At 32.2% G+C, this 23,108-nt stretch overlaps 1 protein-coding gene across 2 annotated transcripts; it reads left to right on the top strand.

The window, feature by feature from the left end:
• The first annotated feature begins 2,921 nt into the window (after positions 1-2,921).
• LOC130629435 (cAMP-dependent protein kinase catalytic subunit alpha-like) lies at positions 2,922-21,320 on the top strand. Of its 2 annotated transcripts, XM_057442622.1 has the most exons (12): positions 2,922-2,996; positions 3,478-3,632; positions 11,154-11,215; positions 15,167-15,295; positions 15,470-15,568; positions 16,090-16,172; positions 16,384-16,461; positions 16,679-16,727; positions 18,157-18,252; positions 18,788-18,910; positions 19,169-19,333; positions 20,002-21,320. In XM_057442622.1, the coding sequence occupies exons 2-12, from the start codon at positions 3,602-3,604 to the stop codon at positions 20,125-20,127; spliced, it is 1,041 nt and encodes a 346-aa protein (XP_057298605.1). In that variant the 5' UTR covers positions 2,922-2,996; positions 3,478-3,601; the 3' UTR covers positions 20,128-21,320. The 2 variants fall into 2 exon arrangements, with proteins under 2 accessions (XP_057298605.1, XP_057298604.1); XM_057442621.1 differs by lacking the exons at positions 2,922-2,996; positions 3,478-3,632 and adding an exon at positions 6,350-6,567.
• The last annotated feature ends 1,788 nt before the right edge of the window (positions 21,321-23,108 follow it).

Here is a 23,108-nt window from a genome sequence, read left to right as displayed (position 1 = left end):
TAAAGGTGAAAAACTAAAACCAAAATTCTTCTATTTAAAACGAAATATTGTTACTTTTCACATCTTGTTATTAATTATTTACTTATTTACTTGATTATTTGTTTCATAGTTTTATAAATTTTTTAAATCACACTGTTTTTTCACTTTTAAACATTTCTGTTTGTTAATTGTATATGGCTTACTATTAATACATTATTTTTAATGTGACACTCCCTTATGATCAATGATCTATAGCAATAACTTTTGTTTTATTTTGTAAAAACGATTTATGGTGAGCCTATTTTTTTAAAAAAATACCTGCAACATTTATATAGTTTACAAGGGTTTGATTATTATGACAAATATGATGTATTTTATGGCACTGGTATGTTACAAGTTTAATAATGATAAAAAAATGATATGCTTACGAGTTAGTTGGACCGTTAATGAAATGGGAACGAAAACTCATTTCCTTTATGTGTAAAATTTTGTATCTGACTGGCAAGATTAAATTCAGTAGATTTGGGTGTTGTATTGTGTAGAAATATTTTTTATTTCTTTTTTAGCACCTTGTGAAATGCATGTAATTAGAATAATGTAGATAACTAGAAATAAAATTTAAAAAATTATATGAAATTATGCCAATCTTTGTATAGCAGACAGACCATTACAAGAACTGAAAAGTAATTTCCTATGCTGGGTCAAGTTGATTTCCAATTTGAGCTTGCAAAAATATGTGAAGAGATGAATATGTATTGATTGATATTATTGATGTTAATAATTTTACAAAATTAGCTGCAATTGACGATCGAGCCCTTGAAAGTTTAATTAAACAAATAAACAACAACCAGATTTTTTATCGCAAGACATATCATACTTCTGTTATAGTATATATAACAGCTTTCCCTTACAAGCTATTAATCTTAGACATAATTCTTATACTTTGATTCTTCATTTATTACATTTGCCAGTTTGTTTCAAAGCAAGTGAAAAATTCCAAACAAACAAACTTATATAACAAACAAAAAAAAATAATTACACAAAAAAAACCCAAAAAGTTAAAATAAACAAGAAAAATGAATGGGTTGGAATGAATGAATAAATAATTGAATAAATAAATAAATAAATGATTGAGTAAATGAATAAATAAAGAAAAGGAAAATCAAATAAAGAAAAAGGTTACAGCCCACTACACTTATGCTGTCCTCACAACTCTTGAAAATTTAATTTTTTTTAGTATTTTGATAACTTGTGTTTATTTTTGTTACTCAATATTTATGTACTCTTAAACTCTTAAGAAACGAATCCCACTTCCATATAACGGTGACTTACACAGTTCCCTTGAAGTTGATAAATAACAAGAAGTTCAACAGTGACAACACAAATGTGTAATTTGATGGAATTGATTAAAAGTGATTGAAAAAAAAAGTATATATATATGTATATATATATATATATATATATATATATATATATATATATATATATATATATATATATATATATATATATATATATATATATATATATATATATATATATATATATATATATATATATATATATATATATATATATATATATATATATATATATATATATATATATATATATATAATTAGATTTTTACACTAAACATTGAGAAACCTTGGCATGTGTTTTTATTTTTTGCATCTTAAAGTTTATAGAGATTCTCTTGTAAATTTACCCAAACACGTAAATGACCAGATTTCTTATGTTAACAATACTGATATTATGAATCCATGTAAAATCATAGATGTTGCAAAAGACTTCTCAATTGTAAATTAATGAATAACTTACTGTTATATGTTGGTTCCATTTTTATTAGAATAATTTTAGAAAACAATGGGACTGGGAGTGGCTGAGACATTAGAACATTAGCAAGACTGAAGATTTATTGCTTATTACGAAAAATTTATTATCCTATGAAAAAACAACAAACATGCAGACATGTTCTAAAAATCAATTTTTGTGGTTTTTGAAAACTTATGTAAACTTAAATTTTTTTATCGCAAATCTTTGCAGTTGTAAAAAAAAAAAAAAAACCAAGATAGATTTAAATTTCTTGCTTCTTTTAAAAAACCTTTCTCACAGTTATTCTTATATGTTTGCATGTTGATTACATCAGTGTTGTTTATTTTGAGTCAAGTTAGGAAATCATAGAAGCTGTTATTTTATTTATTCTTAATGATGTTACAGGTTTGTCATAAAAAAAACTTTCTCATTTATCTTGTAAGCTAACCTTCTTTCTGGTAAAAATAATGTTCTAATTTCAGGATACAAAATTACTGTTTTTACAAATTTGGACAATGTTTTAGACAATGACAAATATTATTTGGGACTATAAAACAAATCTAGCTAGCCTGTTCGATCGTCTCAGATTCTTTCTCGAAAGGTGGTGTGTCACAATACAGTGCCTCTTTTGTATACAGCCGTGTGTTTAAATTCCAAACCCATCCCTTCTTTTAAACACAACCCATTCACATGGGCAAACTATTTAACTCGTTTGAAACATCCAGCCTATTTATTTTTGCCCAGTCAAATTGAAGAAGAATATCAGAATGTAAGAAGATGTCTGAAGAGGGAAATAACAAGTTTAATATTGCACTGCAGTAATATTTCAATAGAATAAACTACAAACAGTATGTATATATGAAACATCCACCTTCTTTTCCGACCACTTCATTTGTTCCAGATACACCCGAGTTATACATTATATTTTACGCCTCTTCCCTTCGTTTATTTCCACCTCTGACTATTAGGTTCTGCATAGCACGCAAGAACGTGACAAAATAGTATTCACAAGTTATTCTCTTGAATAAAACACAGCATATTTACAATCTATGGTTGTATCGCTGTGCTTATAGTAGAGAGAGTACTGAGTACGAGGTTGTTGTTTATACCATTTTGTTTATTTCTAGAAATATACATAAAAATCGTTGTAGATTGGTTGGTTACTGATTATCAGCTGAATTTGCCGATATTGGATGTTCAGCGTAAGAATTTTTTTCCATTTCATACATTGATCGTTGTAAAGTTGGGTGTGGTGGGCGAAGGAGGAGATTTAGAACACCCCGTAGGAGGAAATTTAGACATTTGAAACACCCTGAACTGATCACTAACTGTGCTGGAAACAGGCGAAAATAATTACCTTATTTCCAAAAAAGATTATTCATAGAAAAATTTGAAACCAAATCAATGATTTTTTGTCCATTCACTTCTCCGACACATATTTTTTATTCGTCGTTAGCAACATAAACCGTAGGCGGTCATGATACGGAGGATGTCATGATCGGAGACGGTCATGATCGGAGGTGGTCATGAACGGACGATCGATATTTTTGACCTTAGAAATTCAGCCGCCTAAAGTACGCACGCCTTGTTCGTCTTTCCCCAAAATGACTGAATATCATCGTCATCATGTAGACAGTTTCAAGGGTTGATGTTTTCGCCAAAATATCTCTTTTTTTCTTATAGTAGTGTTTCATCTCCTCATGTTGAGGATAGTGCAAGCAACAAAAGCATCATCTTAGAAGAAAAGAGTCAGAAAGGAGTAACTACTGAAGAGAAGCCGTACTTAACTCCACCCGAACGCAGTAATATGGGAAAGGATAAAGAATACGAAAAATGGGGTAGGTTGGATTCAAATGTGATTTCCTTCTAGGCTTGATTTTTAGTTATATAACAAAAATTTTTATCATATCATTTTGCGTTGGTTGTTGCTATTTCGCTATTTTCAGCCGTTACCTGCATTAACAGATGTTTGAAGAGATAAATGCGAAAGATCTATAAAACATATCTGTATCCGTTTAGACCTAAATCAGGTAGTCTTGAAACCGTTTTTACCTTGAAGTTGAAGAAGTTGAAGTAGTTGAAGACCTTAACTTTTCTTGCTCGCTATGCAAAGTTTGTAAGAACTTATACTAAAGTAGCCACTATTTTTCTGGGATGTTTACGGATGTTTATGTTCTTTTGTACGGTAAAATAAACATGTCACCGGTGAGTAAAAGGAAGTTTGTAGCATATCAATATTACTTGACTAATGGACTAGTGCGCATTTTGTGCATGATATCATACTATGATTTACTTTGTAGGAGACGCTGCTAAATCGGTAAAAATATATCGCGGTTGATATTTTTCCTTTGAAATTTTTTGCGAGATATAACTTTCATGAATTATCGTTTCAATTATTTTTTGCGAGAATTAACTTTAGCGTATGATCGTTTTATTGATTTTTTGCAAGAATTAACTTTCGCGAATAATCGTTTTAATGATGTTTTTCGAGAATTAACTTTCGCGAATGATCGTTTCAATAATGTTTCTCGAGAATTAACTTTCGCGAATGATCGTTTCAATGATTTTTGCGGGAATTAACTTTTTCGAATGATCATTTCAATGTTTTTTTGCGAGAATTAACTTTGGCGAATCTTCCTTTTTAATAGTTTTTGCGAGAACTAACTTTCGCGATAGGCATAGGTGTTGGTTATTATGTTCAATCGTGTAAAGTTACACAAAAATGTCATTGACGATAAAAAAACCCCACATGATTTTGAATTGTTTCAAACAATTGGTTAAGAATTATTACACGTAATCTCAAACAATAAGAATAAAAGTGATAAAAGGGAAAAAGGAAGTAAATTCCAGAATTTATAAAATTTTGGAGAATTAACTTTCGTGAATAGCGTTTTAAAATATTTTGCGGACCGAAAATCGCGAACATTTTCTCTCTTTAAAGTAGCACCTGTGGTTTTGCCACACGAAAAGACAATACGGCTATTCATTTTCGTCCCCAGAGCTCTTTGAGATTAACCTGAGAAGTCTCCTCTGGGGAGGGGAATGATAGTTATGGAGGCATTTTACGGCGCAATGTAAATAATGGTGATGATTGAGTTTCACGAAGAGTTCCCAATTTTCTCTTGAACAGGGCCATAATATACAGAAAAATGACGTTGGAGCAGAGATGGGATTCATTTTAGAAAAAGAATGAATTTTAGACAATTACCTCTTTACTAAAGAAACGTATTTTAAAGGGAATTCAATTTCCTGAATTACGCGATTTTCTGTAAGATTTCTCAAAATTGAGTACTCGTGTAATTAAAGCTGACTGTGTTTAGAAATTCTCTCCAGTGCGGAGATGGTAGCGCATGGCGGTACCGCATTCGGCTTGCAATCATAAGGTTTCGGGTTCGAGTCACCACTCCGGCGCACTTTAAATGTAGTGTTGTCAGCCCATTTGGTGCCATCTACCAACCGCTAACTGGCTTGTGTGACAGGCAACCAAGTTAGAACAATGCTATATATATATATATCTATGGCGGTAATGCGACATAGTTACAGTCGGTGTGACACCCATTAGAACATTAAAACTTTTCCTTACTTACTTGCTTACTTACTACAGAAAATTAATTATGTGAACAGGAAGTCAAAGTTAACACGCCCATTTAGGTTGTTACTTCGATTAAAATTTTAGGTGGAACATCCCCCTCGATTTTCTTTTTTTTAGGCGCCTGATATTATTGCCCTCCTTTTTGACGTCGAATTGGCCGTGAAGAGCTGATATCGGAATCGGTCGGAAGAAATCTGAAACGTGTAAAATTTTATCCATAAAGGCGACACATAGATACGACCATTAACATTTCTTTACGAAATGAGAGGATTTTTAACACCTTATCAATCAGTCATTTACTACAACACACACGCTGTGCAGTGTCGTAGAGGAGGGAGGGAGTGGGAAGAGGTGGGTTGGGTGAGGTTATGATGGGGTGGTATATAGTCACTCCGGGAGTGTTTTTAAAAATTATGTCTTTTTTAAAAAAAGAACATAACAAATAACAATATCGTTACCTCGTCGCTAATTGGTTACATCGATTTTATGGAAAGATTTCCGGTAACCTGGAGGTGCTAATTTTTACAATATCGCACAAAATGACGATCGCCGCCGAAGTCACTAAATTTAGCGACCCTTAATTTTCGTGACCCTACCTCCATGCAAAGTCTTTTCAATATATTGACCATGATCAGCAAAGATTCCGCCCCTAGTCTGCTACGGCCCTGAGGCAAAAACAAGTAAAGTAAGCCAAGTTATAGCGACACAGTTAATGCTTTTGAAAAAGCGTAAACACGGCTGATCAGTTCACACGATCAGACAATATACATATTTGCTGCACGATGTGTGTGATTCGGGCCTTTCCTAACCTTGGCTACGGCTCATCTGCGGCATTAACTTTATCCGGTGAAATTCTATTTTCGTAATATTGAACAGCTGGAAATAATTCTCCAATCGGCTTTTTATATTTTTTTCTAAGCCAATAACAAGTCGCTATTTTGCTACTTCAGTACTTTTATGAAAGCATTTTGTTTCTTGCAGCGGGAATGATAGGAGCTGTGTGTTTGAGAAAAGGAGTGAACAGCTTTTAGCGTTATAAAGCAACTTTCTACGAAATGCCCTGCAGACTTGCATAGAAACTTAGTTTATTTTGTTATTATAATTAGAAATTGTATTTTCCTGGTGGCGTTTTTAAATAAGCATGGGAAATGCTCCAAAGAAGGGTGATTCAGAGAATGCAGGTGAGCTAGCTCGTTTACGACCAAACTTCACAAAATTTGAGATTGATAAAAATAGTTACAAATGTCAACTATCTTACGACTAAAGTTGGTCTATTACCTGATCCTAACAATAATTTGTTAATATTGTGTTAGCTTAGCTACGTAAAAGTGAAGGTTATTTTGTTGTAACTTTGGCCACTGTGTGTGGATGCTCAAAGATTTACGTTTTCTTTTCTTTCATAATGGTTCGTTGTAAACATCACATATTTCATACGAAACGATGTGTAAGCAGTGTTAAAACTTGTAAAAACTCTGCTTATGCAAGGCTAAGTTCAGGCCAATTTTCTTGCTTTTTATTTGATAACTAACCTAAATTATTCCCGGAATCTAAAACAACACTTTTAATTGCATTTATCTTACTACGAAAAGGCACACAGAGTTGTGTAACTTTAAAGCTTGTCCCACGTCAAATCAAGCTAATCTCAAAACTTCTCATTTATCCTAAGTTACCTTTAAATAAGACATACTAGGAAAGCTTAAACAAGTTACTTACAACGAAAAAGTATTCATTTCGCATATAGTTCTGGCAATAACCAGAAATTTAACCTTTAAGGATGTTGTTTTTCCCACTTCAGTTACTATTTTTCTGCCATATTGAATTGGTTTTTCGTTCAAACTTATTTAGGGTTTAAACCATTTTTGATGTCATTGCATTGCTTAGAAGCTGCTTTATATACCCTAGTTTATGTTTTTTAGTGTTTTATTTCTTATGGGGCAAAAAATCCAATGCCAAAACTTTTAAGACTTTGGTAATATATACTAAAAAATTCCCAGAAGTCCCCTATTAAAACTTTAATCATTCACCCCAACAAGCAACATAACGATTTCATAATTACTTTATTGTTTGTTGTTTTATGCAAGAGCTCTTATTTAAGATTGGATTGGATATGCATGGCAGAAGCTTGTTTAACCTTGTTTGTTGTAAATGATGTATAAATGTAGAACACTCCTACCACTAGTAACGGTGTGTTTAGCACAGACAGTTTTTTTATAGACTAAATATATATAATATAGACAGTTTTTTTGATAGACTAAGTATGTATATATAATAAATTCTGTATTTTTTTTACCTAGTAAGTTCTCGTATATTTGTTTTTAAATTTTAAAACGAATGCAGGCTTTTCCCCGAAGTTACCAGTCTTATGTTTTTACGCCACAATTACTACAGTTTAAAAAGCCTGAAAAAAACACATGCACGTTGAAAACAATATGTCCATTTTAATGCCATTTACAAAAATTTGAATGTGTCTTACAAAGTTAATGGTCAAATCAGATTTTTTATGATCCTGTAACTTCCTCATCTTCTAATCGATAAGTCAGTTATAAAGTACGAATTGTGTGTAGTTTGCATTTTCAAAAGGGACTGCCAATAACAACTTTCCCTAATTGTGTTTTAGAGGCGAGCTGGGGTGGTGGTGGTGGAGGGGTATTGTCAAGTCTGTAACGTAAAATATTCCCCTGGTCAAAATGATCCAAACAAAAATCTTGGAAATCTTTTGGTATAGATTAATTCATGTTGATATATCGCCTGACTTCTGGCCCTACTTTGTTTTCACTACTACTGACAACATGGTTTGATCTTAAGCATCGCAGTTCTCATGCACAAACAGGTTTTGTTAATAAGGACATTTAGTGGGTGGTGATTCTTTATCAGAATGTAACTCGTATATTTATTCCTATGTTCTCTTTATTACAGATACAAATTAATACAACTAAAATTGAGGCACAATGAAGTGCAGGGCTAGCATACACGCGTGTGCCTACATGGTTTTGATTTAAACAAAAATACAAAGACACCTACTACCACTTCACTTAATTTTCTATCTAATTATGTTGACAGTATATATTTAATAACTTTGATGTCAAAAGAGGAAACTAATCACATGTTTTCAGAAACCTTAGACCTGCATTTAAATGTAGCATGCAAAAAGTGGCAAAAGCAGAGTCTCTTTTAAGAGATTTATTACCCATCTTAGCACATTGATATGTTTCTTTTCAGTTATAACTAAATTTTTGACCCTAGTCTTTCTCCAGAGTTGGTATGATTCAGAAATTAGTAAAATTATAGCATGATACCAAATAGCTTGGTTTGTGGTGTCGTAGTGTAGTGGTTATAACTCTTGTACTTTCTGCGGGACACATGAGTTAGAATCCCTTAGTTTTGGTGACAACTCCCTTCACTTGCGTAAAATTTCTTAATAACTACTGCAATTGAAAAAAGTCTATTTTAGAAATTTAATGTTATGATGATCTAATTTTTGGTGTCAGTAATTTTTAGCGTATAAATGACAATAAAAAATTGCTATGTGAGTGTCCTTTGGCTGTTGGCTGTTCTAGTTGGTTAGAATTTTGGAGATTCCTATAGTGTTATTGTCACCACAATACTTAAAACTATAATTCCCGTTCTACCAATAAATAAGATTTTTTGGCAGGTATGTGTTAAAATAATTTTGTGCATATGGCCTTATGTTACATGTAAAATTCACTTTAAATTTACGTTGTTGTTTTTTTTTAAGATCAGATGGACATAAGAAAGTGTGTGATTCACTGCTTGTCCAGCTAAAATCTAATAAAATGATTTGACAAAAATGTGTCTATCCATTTTCATGTAAGGAGTTGGGTGTCTATAAGTTCAAGTGTAGTATTTATGGTGTAATATTTATTTGGTCTAGACATCATCATCATCATCATTCTCGGCTTAACGTCCGTTTTCCATGCTAGCATGGGTTAGAAGGGGTATATTAATGACCCTTTCCAATCTGATCTAGACTGTGTCAGATCTGGCTTGAAAGGAAACACATTTAAATCAATTTTATTAATTATTTTAAACAGCATCAACAGTCTACTTTGACAAATTGAAGATCTGATAAGGGGATAATAATCTTTATTTATGAATTGAAATCACAATGACTTAATCACTTTTAACTATATTTGAAATTAAAAACATGTTTGAAATAATTAAGCAAATCTTTATTTTCGGATTTAATATTTTGGCATGAACCTACATATATGGTAGTATTTTTTTGCTTTTCCCTCACAATCTTGCCATACTAGAATTTAAAAGAATCTCTTCCAAGACAGAAAGAATAAAGACTTGCAGCAAGTTATCTTTTTTGAATAATAAAAAATGGACAAATATTAAACCTTTTAGCATTGTTAACATTTGCCTCACAGAAAATCTGAGTAACATGCAAATAAAGTATAGAGAGTAAATAAAAGAACACAAGGAAGGATAATGTTACAGCAAACATAGCCTTGTTCTTTGCATGTAGTTTCCCTACGCAGCAAATTATTCTAGCAATTTAGTCTTGCAGTATAAGTTATTAGTTTGTGTATTTCGAGAAAACGAGGAGGGTGTACAACAGTTTTTTTCATTTTTCATGTTAGAATATTCTGGCAACTCACTGTACTATTTAAATACTTCACAAAACTAAAACAAAATGGCTTTTATAGGTGTAAATAATACCTAAAAAATAACGTCCAATTCTGTTTCATGTGTGAGGAGCCGTGTAATTGTGATCACATGCGCTTAAGTAACAAGGCTTGTTACATTGAAATATAACACTTACAGTTAGTTTGATCCTGTCCAACTAGATTGATACTTTGGTGATACTTCTGTTGATATAAACTCAGTGTCACATGCAGCTGTATTAGTTAGATAACTGGTAATGAGAAGATCAAGGCTTACCTGGCCAAAAAATGTAGAATTGAATCATTAAAAAAACAACCCACCCCCAAAAAAATTAAATAGAAAATTTTAGGTATATAAATATGGAGGTTTGCATACGAAATCATGCATTCTGAAGACAGAAGACCACTTAGCAGGGAAGTTTCTAGTACTATTTTATGATTTTTTATGATTTTGGATTTACATCATTGTTAGATAAAAAATGAACTGATATTAAAAATTCAAAGCACAAAAGTTTAAAAATTCAAACAATAGACAAAATTTATGTTACAAAGATGGATTTACATCATTGTCAGAATGCGTGAGCATGTTAAAAAAACAAAGACAGAAGGCTGTTACAACCATCACAAAGGTCAAACGAATGCTTGTTGGAAAAAATTGAAAATCCTGTAATCAGTTGTAAACAGCATAAGTTTTAATTAGAAGAAATGTGTTTAAATACTCAAAACATATTGTAAATTTCTTTTGTAAATCTTGAAGAAATGATACTACCTTTAAACCATTTTTTGCTTGTTTGTTTTTGCTTGCTGGGACACTTGGAAAGAATGGAGGGGGATAATTGGGTAAGAAAGTGTAGAGACTTGATAGTTCCTGGGGCAAAGCCCAGAGGTAGAGTGAGAAAGACTTGGCAGGAGGTTATAAGGACAGACTTAATACACAGGAAGTTGAGTTTAGATCTAACACAGTCTAGATCAGATTGGTAGAGGGTCATTAATATGCCTCCGTCCAACCCATGTTAGCATGGAAAACGGACGGAGAATGATAATGATGATGATGATGATGGTGGTATAATTTTGACATACTCCTTGTCTTTTGTCCTGTATATATTTCTAAATTAACTTTGCCTTTTTTGTTTTAGTGAAAGCATTCTTAAGTCAAGCACAAGAGGATTTTAAAAAGAAATGGGACAGTCCTTCACACGTAAGAATTTTTATGGTTCTTTTATATGCTCCTTATTTTGCAATGGTTGTCATTAGGTAGATAACGGTTTAAATTAGCAGGCCGTCAATTTATAAATCAGAATACCAGTTTTGCTAATCACTTTACTTACTTCACTTTGGGGAATCAAATGAAATATTTTCTTGTCACTTCTTTCTCTGTTTTTTTGCGATAGTAAAGGTTAGGTTGTGCAACCATTCCTTTTCCTTTTGTTTGTTGTGTTTTCATTTAATTCTCACTTTTTGTTTGATTATTTTACACTCATGGCAGAGAAAATACATCCTTTTCGTTGGTGCATTTCAGTTATACATATACATTTAATGAAGTTTTGAATGAAACTAAGTGAGAAAGTTTTGTAATGTGTTTGCTTCTGAAAAGCTTGAAGTCAGACCCTATTTTGGGCAAGTCCAATAAGTCTAAAAAGTTGTAATGACTATAATAGGTAACTACAGTTCCGTGAAAAGGTTTGTTAACATCGTGTTCGTGTAACAAGCGTGGTGCACACAAACCACAACAAAGTCGTGGTCTTTATGTATAAGAAGCATTCAAATATTCTACGTGACCACTATGCTAATATTATTATCTCCACAAAGAATTATGTGTCCCACAATAATTTTCGAAAGCTCCATAATTTCTACAGCCAGTTTAATTTAATTTTTTTTTCTATTCAAATAAAAGTCTTTTATTAAAGTTAATTTGTTTCAGGTTTTATCGAGTTTAAGGAAGCATATTTTTAGTTTTTGCTAGGCGTATAGGCCTGATCATGAGTAAAATGACTGGCGTCCGGTAGGTCACACTCCTAAAGTTGCGACGACATGCGACAAACATCACACAACTGAGTTCTATTTAGGGTTGCGATGAAAGATAGTAGGCGTGCAATTCCTAAAAAACTTACTGGAAGGCTGCCCTCAAAATAATTTTTGGAGACTTTCAATAGAGTTCCGTCTTGGTCGGACACTTTCATTTGTTTAGATCTCAGAATTATTGAATAGTTCTAGTACTTTTAATCCACGAGCAAGCTTGTTCATAGCCAACCTGACCATCCTAGCTAATTCAACGACTCCTGACTTAGTTAAAAGAACTACGTAGACATAAATACCTAATGATTGGCCTCTTCATTGTTGGTAACCAGGTCTTACACAAGAAATCCAGCCATCTGGTTCTTAACTAATGCAGAGGTGAACGCCGCCGGATCAGTGATGAAGCAAGTCTGCAAAACTGTACTTACACGCAGAACAAACATATGAATTTAATTATAGATAAAAACTGTTGTTATCTGCAAATAATTTTCATTTTAACATGGAAAATCAAACTGTTGATTTTCTATTTTGTACATAGCTCTCCACACAGGTCCTGAGGCGTGCGAGACATCACACTGGCAATTTTAATTTTTAGAACTTTAATAAAAATACGCTCGTCAAACACATCTCCTTGTTTTGCTGATTTTTTTGTTGACAAAAGAATTCTGTTCAAGAAAATGAAAAGTAATGCGCTAATTTTGTAATCACAAAAATATTTACGTGGTTAAATAAAAGTTGAAATTTTTATGTGATTTATAGATTATATAACAAAAATTAGCTACTTTCGCTAAAATAGTTATAATATAAGCGAAAAACAATATATATAATTATTATTGTCGTAACACCCTCCTTCGTTATGATTATTATATTAAAATTACGCTAGCTAAAATTGATTACTACAAAAAAAATTTTCGAAGCCATTTAGGAAAAATAATAAAAACAAGGTAAAATACACTTCTCGTTACACCCTCCTTCGTTATGAATTTTAAATGAATAATTTTAAACATTGCCAACCAAACTATAGTCTGTAGAAATATTTTGCACTTTAATTTAGATTTCTTATAAGGCTGCGCTAAAAAAACATTAAAAGAACACTTTTTTATCACAATAACTTTTCAGTTTTTTTTATTATCGTGGGGGAAGAATAACTTGTATATTTCAAGACGTGCAAGTATGTTCTGTATCAAAACAGCAAAAGAATAATTCTTCCTGTATAACTTCCAAAACAGCACAAGAATAATTCTTGCTGCATAAATTTTTAAGCATGCAAGTATTTGTATCTTTTCACATTGAAAGCTAGTTACATTTTTATAGGTAGATAAATTATTAGTGTTTTTCCTTTGCAACAAACAAATTTGAATGCATGCGTGTTGCACAAATGCCCCGAAAAATATGCTTGTCTAACACCCTCCTCTGTTTTTTTTTAATTATTTTTATTTCGCTGACCGATCGACCGTAAGTTACTCTTGACTTCGCCCGTAGAACAACTAGTTAAGTTGGGGTCCCCTAATGCTTTTTTGATGCCACTTGATTTACGAAGGATTAAAATCTGTTACATAGTGATCTGTCGTGCACCCCACAGTGTAATGTTTAATTTTTGTTCATGTAGTCCACGCAACATGATCATGAAATTCACAATTGTTAAAAAAAATAAGCATTGTGGGCTATCCGTGGTTCGTGCATAACATGAAAAAAACACGAACTACAATGTTAACAAACATTTTCACACTACTCTACCAGTCTACACAAAACGACAAGAGAACCAGCAGCGTATACAGAATGACCAGAGAAACAGCAGTCTGAATAATTACCATTACAGAGAAAATGTACATGAAGGAGAATAAACAGAAATCGTTCTCCATTTCAACAACATTTAAAAATAACAATGCTTGAGATTATTTCAATACTGTACGAAGGAATAAATTGAAAAGTAAAAACGCACAAAGTAAGCAACTTTTTAATATTGACATTTGAGTCTTAAAAGTCTAATTTTTTTAGTTTTATTATTTTACTTATGCTCAAAATCTATTTTTCAAAATTCAGATTCATGCTTGCTAATCAAAAACTGGATAGGACGCATATGCTATAACACAACAGCATACGCAATCACATGTTCCTAACTTCATATACGCAATTTAATATTTTTTCTCTCTAAAACACAATCCTAGAGATATTTCTTTCTTTTGCGTTCTAATCTTTTTGTATCTTTGTAATCACATTAAACATTTTGAATCGATTTTCTTCCACATTACTGCCACTCATTTTATTATGCACACACTGATTGCTAAGATAAAAATGGATAATAAAATTATAAAAACATGAGAGAATTTTCTGCACATCGTTGTTACAGACATTCAGTGATATAACTATTACAATTTCGTTTTCATTTATGCTAAAAAAACTTATACATAATAAACATAAAATTATGCACATAAAACCAGAGATGACTTTAGGTTTAACATTAAAGAAACAACATTATTAGTGGCATGTCTTCCCTTCTTTATATTTAATTATTTATTTATTTTTTATATTATGAATAACTATTGTGATCTCTTAAATTAAAAGAATTATCAAATTTATGTACATATTTTACTACACGATTTTCTACATACATAAAGCAAGTCCAATTGGACTCGTGTGACCATACCTTGTGCGAGTCAGACTCAAGTGGGATTTGAAGCCCTGCAAATCACCTTTTATGTCTAAAACCTTCTTAGGACCTCTCATTCAGCAGCTTTCAATACAGCAATATTTATTCAAACAAAGAAGATATTTAGATTTAAGCAGTGCCATTTTTATGGTGTTTGAATAAAATATAGTGATAGGTATTTTTGTTCTAAAGGAACAAAATTGGTTAAATTGATTGACAGGAATCATCACAAAACATTTTTATCCCTTCCACGGTTTAATGCTGTTTTTGTGACATGAATTGAAAAGTCAAAAGTGGCTTTAAGGTATGGGCAAAAGGGGAGGTTGAGGGGGGGGTATTTAAATATATGTATTTTTTAAATGACAACTGTCAATACTTTGTTCACAATCCCTCACAAAATCAGTTGCGAACAGAAGTAACATTGCGTGTGGCACAGTTCCTCATTGAAACCTGCAAACTATAAAAACAATGTTATTATTTTAGAATACTGCTGGTCTTGATGAATTTGAAAGAATAAAGACGCTTGGTACTGGTTCCTTTGGACGAGTTATGCTGGTGCGGCATCGTGATAATGGGAAGTTTTATGCAATGAAAATTTTAGATAAGCAAAAGGTATTATATAGTAATTCACATCAGCATGCGGAATTAAACATTGACATAAAAAATACCACTTACGTTTGCGTACTTTGACAAACTGAGGATATGACCTATTTAAATTAAGCTTTGTGAAAAAAATCTACGGTCAGCAATTTTTTTTCATAAGTATTATGCTTTCTCTTGTTATAGGTTGTCAAGTTAAAACAAGTTGAACACACTCTTAATGAGAAAAGAATTTTGCAAGCTATAGAATTTCCATTTTTAGTTAAACTTGATTGGCACTTCAAGGTATGTTTTTATGTACATCCAGCTCTCCTATTTTACATTGGCACTCTATTTGCCGAGCAAAATACCAGAACACATCATCATCATCATCATCATCATTTAGAACACATTACTAAATTCTTGTTTCACTTCAGCAAAAATTTGAATACGTTAAGTTTAATGTAATGTGCACAAGCTTGTGTATGGGTGTAGATGATCACAAAGCAAAATATGAATTCCTGTTAAGGAACAAAAATTTCCTGATGTGAAGCAGGCAAATATTACGTCTACAAATAGTATTTCACATATTTTCAGCAATTTTTTTGTCAACATATAATAAATTAAAATAAAAAGGATATAGTCAGATTTTTTGAGGGATTGACTAATAGCGACAACCACGGACCACTGATAAAAATATAGGTTCAGCAGTAAGCATGAGGGAGAAATTTAATTGCTTGGGCTATTCTGGGTCTTGCAAATCGGATGCTTTTTCTTTAAAATTTTCAGTTTTAAGATGCAACTGTTAAGGTTTGTAATTTTTTTAGGACAATTCAAATTTATATATGGTCTTAGAGTTCGTACCTGGTGGTGAAATGTTTTCTCATCTTAGACGTATTGGCAGATTTAGGTATGTAATTCAAAATAACTGAATTCCAACTGGTTAAAAAGGTTGAAATTGTTTTGCTGCTGTAGAGTAATAAAAAATAAAAATTAACAAAGTAAAACAACTGTACCTGAATGATAGAATTTTCACAAAAAATTAATGTCATAATAATTCTCCTTTCTCCTGTTTTACGGATAAGGTTCTTTTGAGTAAATTACACAAATGCATTTTTTAGTGAACCGCATTCCAGATTCTATGCTGCCCAAATCGTTTTGGCATTTGAATATCTGCACTCTTTAGATCTAATATACAGGTAATTAAAATCTTATTTTTCTTTACCATGTGTGTTTTTTTTTATTATATTAAACCAGTTGTTAGCCATCAGAAAATTCCATGAAAATCGTCCACTGTTTATATTCCCTGCATTGCTATTTCGTACATCTTTAACCCAAAGTACCTATTGTTGCAGAAATATGTGCATTTCATTAATTTTGTATCAGTTTCAATATACTCCCCCCTGTTATTTCTAGAGATTTGAAGCCAGAGAATTTACTTATTGATGAAAAAGGTTATATAAAGGTAAGCTGATTCAAATCCAATCTAAGCAATCTAAAACGGACCCAAATATAATAATTTCCAAAATCGAATTTTTGAATTTCCGCGCCCGAAGGCGTAGGAAATTCTTTAAAACCGTCGTTTTTTTTCTTTCGGAGCATTTTTTGAGAAAAAATCGACCCTGGGATTTCACGTTGGTCCGTCACAGATGTAAACTTCGTACCCAAGCTCCTTAACTACTGGGAAGTCTAGTATTGACGCTTCAGGCCAAAATTGGTATTTGTTTTCGACAAAATTTGGCACAGTTAACAAAAAAAGTATGCTGAACATAATGGTGACATAATAATTTTGAGTTTTGTCACCTAAATGTCATTTTAGGCCAAAATTGGTCCAAAAATTAGAACTACTTTATTTTCAACAAAATTTGGAACAGTTAACAAATAAAGTATGCTGAACATAATGGTGACATCAAAATTTTGATTTCCTGTTACCTGAATGTCATTTTAGGCCAAAATTGGTCGAAAAATTAAAACTACTTTATTTTTGACAAATTTTGGCACAATTAACAAAAAAAGTATGGTGAACATGATGGTGACATCAAAATTTCGGTTTTTTGCCACCTTAAATGTCATTTTAGGCCAAAATTGGTCCAAAAATTAAAACTACTTCATTTTCAAAAAAAATGGCAAAGTTAACAAAAAAAGTATACATAATGGTGACATCAAAATTTTGATTTTTGTCACCTAAATGCCATTTTAGGCCAAAATTGGTCCAAAAATTAAAACTACTTCATTTTCAACAAAAATTGGCAAAGTTAACAAAAAAAGTATGCTGAACATAATGGTGACATCAAAATTTTGATTTTTGTCACCTAAATGCCATTTTAGACCAAAATTGGTCCAAAAATTAAAACCACTTCATTTTCGGCTAAATCTGGCACGGTTAACAAATAAAGTATGCTGAAAATGATGATGGTACAAAAGTTTGATTTTTTGTCACCTAAATGTCATTTCAGCCCAATATTTATCCAAAAATTAAAACTGCTTTATTTTCGACAAAAATTGACACAGTTAATAAAAAAAGTATGCTGAAAATGATGGTTACATCAAAATTTTGATTTTTTGTCAACTAATGCCGTTTAAGACCATAAACGTCTCAATCGCAAGAATTTCAACCATGAATGATAGGCTGTATTTTTTGTTAGCAATTTCTTTTAAAATGTGAGTTTATTATGACACGTTTCGTTTTGTTTGCGTTTGTTGTAAGATATAATGTCACTGATGGGCTTTATCTTCAGAGGTTCATGCACCAAACCCCTTCGAATGTTTGGCACAATAACACAACGAATTAGCAGGTTTTCATCAAATATTTTGGTAGCGCGCGGAAATTCTTAGAGCCCCCAGGGCTTCTTGTTTCTTTTGTCATCATTGTATCAACTTAAGCTATTTTTTAGGTGACAGACTTTGGTTTCGGAAAAAGAGTTAAAGGAAGAACTTGGACTTTATGTGGAACACCTGAATATTTAGCACCTGAAATTATCCTGAGTAAGGTAAAGAAAGCAAATATTTTTTGTCTTATACTATTAAAATTATAATACCCGTAAACGTCTGTATGTCATGCTAAATGGTAACCACAGTAGTGTGACACACAAATTGTTGAAATAAAGGATGGACAAACCTGTCAATTTATCATGGATCACCGACTAGTATTATTAAAATATCTTTTCAGATATACATACCTTAAATCCCATCATTTTTAAAAGTATGTGCGAAATAAGCCTCTTTACCACCAATTGTTGCTAGAAAAGTACCTTAGTCTTGTAAGTTCTATGATTTTTCCATTCATGAATTAAAAGAAATTCTTTAACGTAACCTGCACAAATAATCAAAGATTGCGACAAATTAAAAAGGATACTTAAATTTTAGGCGTGAAAAATTAGGACGTGAAAAGTAAAACATTCTGTAGGATAATTTGTTACATTTTTGTGTTTTTAGCTGAACCCCTGTGATCCCTATGTACTAACCCTAAAAATGAAAGTTTAAATGCTTGCTTTGTTGTAACCTTAATTGCTTGATTTGTTTTAGGGGTATAACAAAGCTGTTGATTGGTGGGCACTTGGTGTATTGATCTACGAAATGGCTGCTGGTTACCCACCATTCTTTGCAGATCAACCAATCCAGATATATGAAAAGATTGTTTCAGGAAAAGTAATAATTATTGTTATTTTGAACTTAAATGCCAGGTTTTTTTGCTGGTACATTTAAGTAAACTGTGTGGTTAACCCTCTTTTGTAACTAAATTTGAAAAGCTGGGAGCGGGTTTTTTCCTCGTTGAAATTCCTGTTTTTGACAACTAGAACTCTTCTAAAAAATGTCAAAACTACTGGAATAATTTTTAAATACAGCTTTACCTTTACGTTTTCCTACAATTTGCGTTAATGTACATGTAATATATTTCAATTTCAGATGCGATGTCCATCTCATTTTAGTCAAGACCTAAAAGACATTTTAAAGAGTCTGTTGCAAGTAGATTTAACGAAACGTTTTGGCAATTTAAAGAATGGCGTCTCTGATATTAAGAATCACCGGTGGTTTTCCTCGACCGACTGGATAGCTATTTATCAGAAAAGGGTACGTAGTACTATATTAGAACTAAACACAGCAAAATACTCCAACTTGATTGGTTATGCTGCTAATTATTAGCTAATCAGTTTTTAGGAATGTTTGTTGTTCTTAAACCCAATGCGAAGGAGAGTTTGATCAATACACGTTTCCCGAATTGCATGTCTTTAAAATTTTTAGAATTTTGATGTTTGACTTTAAGATCATATTCAGAAAAATTGAATTGGTGTGTGTATAAATTTTCAACTTAATCCGACATGTGAAAATGCTGTTTTGGTTGGTTTTAATATCACGGTCAAAGTCTTCTTAATTTTTGATTTGTGCTAATGAGCTTCTGTTTCAAACAGAGGTCAATTAGTACAAAATTGAGAAAACTGTTGTAACAGGTTGTTTGTTTGCTGTATGGCTCTGAAAATGTTACATTCTATCATGTTTCAAGTGAGGATTTTAAAATCACATTTTTGTTGGACAAAATTGAGAAATAGGAGCAGTCCATCAAAACAAACTCGGGAAAGGTGTGTTCCTTTTAAGTGCACAACAGAAAACCGGAGTTATTCTAAGCGAAATAACTTGATTAAGTCAAAAGTAGAATTAGATTTTGCTATGTGAATACCCCACCTAAGTGTGACGAGTTCAAGTGCGCTTAACGATCAATTGGATATTTTTATCATTTCTAGGTTGAAGCTCCGTTTATCCCGCGTTGTAAAGGTCCTGGCGATCCAAGTAATTTCGATGATTACGAAGAGGAAGCTCTACGCATATCTAGCACGGAAAAGTGTGCCAAAGAGTTTGCTGATTTTTAGCTGTATCGTGTTGTGCATATAAAGATTGTTCTTCTAAAAGATGACCACAAGTGCAAATTTGTTAGAAACTGTTGGTAACGTTTGTAATCAAACCGACCAATCAAAGGAGCATCTTTTTTGTGACCGTTAAAACTTTTTTGTTGTTATTGAATCAATCTTTTTCTATCTGGATATTCGCTAGATTCGCAAGCCTACTCGCAATCTTACGGACGCTGGGAAAGAAAATGATTTATTATCAAATGTTTTTGTTTCCAACCTTCTTTCTTTGTATATATAGAGAGACTACTCGAGATAATTTCAGATTAACATTAAAAGCACCTACTATAAGTCAAAGCATTCTTTTGAACTTTTAGTGATACCCGTTTACAGGCCTTTTAAAACAATTGCCTTGTTTTTTCACTACACAGGTTTCCATGCATGTACTGCTTGACTTGACGACTATATTTATAAAAGACTATATATATATGTATCTGTTTAGATATATCGCATTTACTCTATTATTTCTGCGGCGAGATTAGCGTTTCAGCCTTAAAAATAATTGGCGGTTTTAATAGAGAGGCGGGATTGTTTTCTTAACCATGAAAATCAGGTAACTATTATTTTATAAAAGCCACAGAATTTTGATGTATAAAAAAGCATAAGTACGAATAAAATGGGACAAATCATATGAAATTGTCGTAAAATGATACTCACACTACTATATGCTGGAAATATTGAAGGACGTAGATACGGTAAAGGTTAGAATGCGGGAATAATAGGGTAAATCGGTACGTAATTCTTTTAGAGAAGTGTTGACTCGAATAGGGTGTATATTACAAATTCTCAGCTATTGCTTTCCTTTCTGTATTTCGTTTATTATTTTCCTCTGAAAGGTGATTTTATTTCTATTAATTTATCGTTCAAAACGTTCTTTTGTCAAGAGTACGTAAGTTACGTATCTTTTTGGGTGGGTGGATTTCCACATATGAGCTTGCTAGAAACTTCATAACCGTGATTCTTGACTCTATTTGCGTATTAAACGACAGCTTGTAGTGGAAATGCACTCCAAATAAACTTTTTAGGTGTATAAATGTTATTTGTTGTTTCTGTCGGGTTAAACGAGACAAACTTTATGTACGATAGTATTATTATTATATGTGAGCTTAAAAGTATATATAGGAGAATCATGTACAATAATTGTTGCTTCAGCCAAATGTTGTTGTTTTGTCTCGGCGTTACCATTATGTGATGGGGGAGAGGGACAGTAAACGTACCACCCTTTGCTTAAAATAAATTAATAAACAATAACCCTGTAAATTACATAAGAAAAGACAGTATTTTGTGGAGTATGGCAAGAGTTGGCAGTAATTACTTATCGAGACATGGTTTTACTTCACAAAAGTTTAAGTAGAAGCTGATAACCTCATTCCCGGGATATGTTAGGAATTTTATATTTCGATGTCAAAAAGCATAACAAGTCTTGTTCTTTGGTCTGGTTGGTTTATCGAGCAACTCTATTAAAACATTAAAGAATACGCATTCCAGTATAAGTGTTAAATATTTAACGAATACGAAACGCACAGCACGAAAAAGTGAAAGTACAGTCGCGATTTCTCGATGAATCGTGGTACTTTACTGAGTAATTGACACTTCGAGGGACACAACTAAGAAAAAACTCATGAGGCACTTGAGAAGGTAGTTATTCACCCTGTTTTTCGCAAAAGTTTATAACCGCGTAATTTCAAGTTAAGAAAAAATCGTTTACTTACAGTCAAAGTATATCTTGTTGGCAAGCGAAATTTTGCCTTACCGCCATTTAACGCCACAAATTAAAAAGGAAAGAATCAAGGAAATACGCACTTTATTTTGTTCGACGCTATTTTCTTCATCATCTTGTATTTCGGCTACGATATCTTCCGGAATATTTTCGCCCTCATCTTCATCACCATCACTATCACTAGAGGTCAACTTAATCCTGAAGTCAAGATGAATGCTCATATTTCAAAGTTCAATTTAAGTATAAACTACACCAGGCATTTTTTAAAAGTATTTTTTTCTGTTATATTTTATACATTTTTTTATTACCATAAATTTTTTGACGTGTTTATGTTTAATAGAAGATTCTTTAGTTTATTTAACTCTTTCATAATTCTTTCAAGCGCATAAAAAGGTTCAAGATAAGCTATATTTCACATATGTTCACACCCCGCAACCCATTATATATAGATTGCGGAGCTAAACCATCGAGTGAAGTGTGCCTGAGCACAAGCGAAATCCATCCGCCATTTAAGCGAGCAAAAATATTTCGTACAAAAAAACTCTTTTAAAAAGTTAGTCATTTGTACACTTTTCACTTTTAGTCCAGTTCTGCTTATGACCTCAAGAAATTGAGGAGGTATAAGCTTTCCCTAATTCGAACTTTCCCTATTTCGAACTTTTTTTTCGGTCCCCTGCGAGTTCGAATTACAGTTCGAATTTTTTTAATTTCTAGTCTCACTAACATAAATCTATGCCATTTATTATTTAGATTACGCAACCAATACATACACAAAACAATGGCGATAGTAATGAAAACTTTAAGTATAGAAATATTCTTCAACAAAAAATGTGAAGAACTTTAGATTTTCCCACTGGCGTAAAGAAGACGTTTAAAACTTCTTATTCTTGTACCTTTCATTGATTTGTAATTTAACTTAGCTTGGCGAAGGAACAATAGCAGGTAATTTTTATTGTTATTGAATGATAACTGTCAAAAGAACACGTGTAGTTTGATGTTGTTGGCCTTATCTAATGAAAACATAACAAAAATATCAAACTTAAAACAAATGTTTAATTTATCAAATTCGAAGAAGTTATGCAAGTCAGCCATGATGCTTCGTGTGTAATGTGCGCGCTGCACCCTCGTTCCCACTTTTTTTTGTCTTTTAAATATGAGAATCTCTTATATCAAGAAGGCAAAAATAACCTAGGAACGAGGGTGCTGTGCGCTGTTTTTTTGTTGT

The sequence above is a fragment of the Hydractinia symbiolongicarpus genome, chromosome 2 (genome assembly GCF_029227915.1).
Source record: "Hydractinia symbiolongicarpus strain clone_291-10 chromosome 2, HSymV2.1, whole genome shotgun sequence".
NCBI classification, from domain to species: Eukaryota; Metazoa; Cnidaria; class Hydrozoa; order Anthoathecata; family Hydractiniidae; genus Hydractinia; species Hydractinia symbiolongicarpus.
This window is presented reverse-complemented; position numbering and strand designations above follow the sequence as displayed.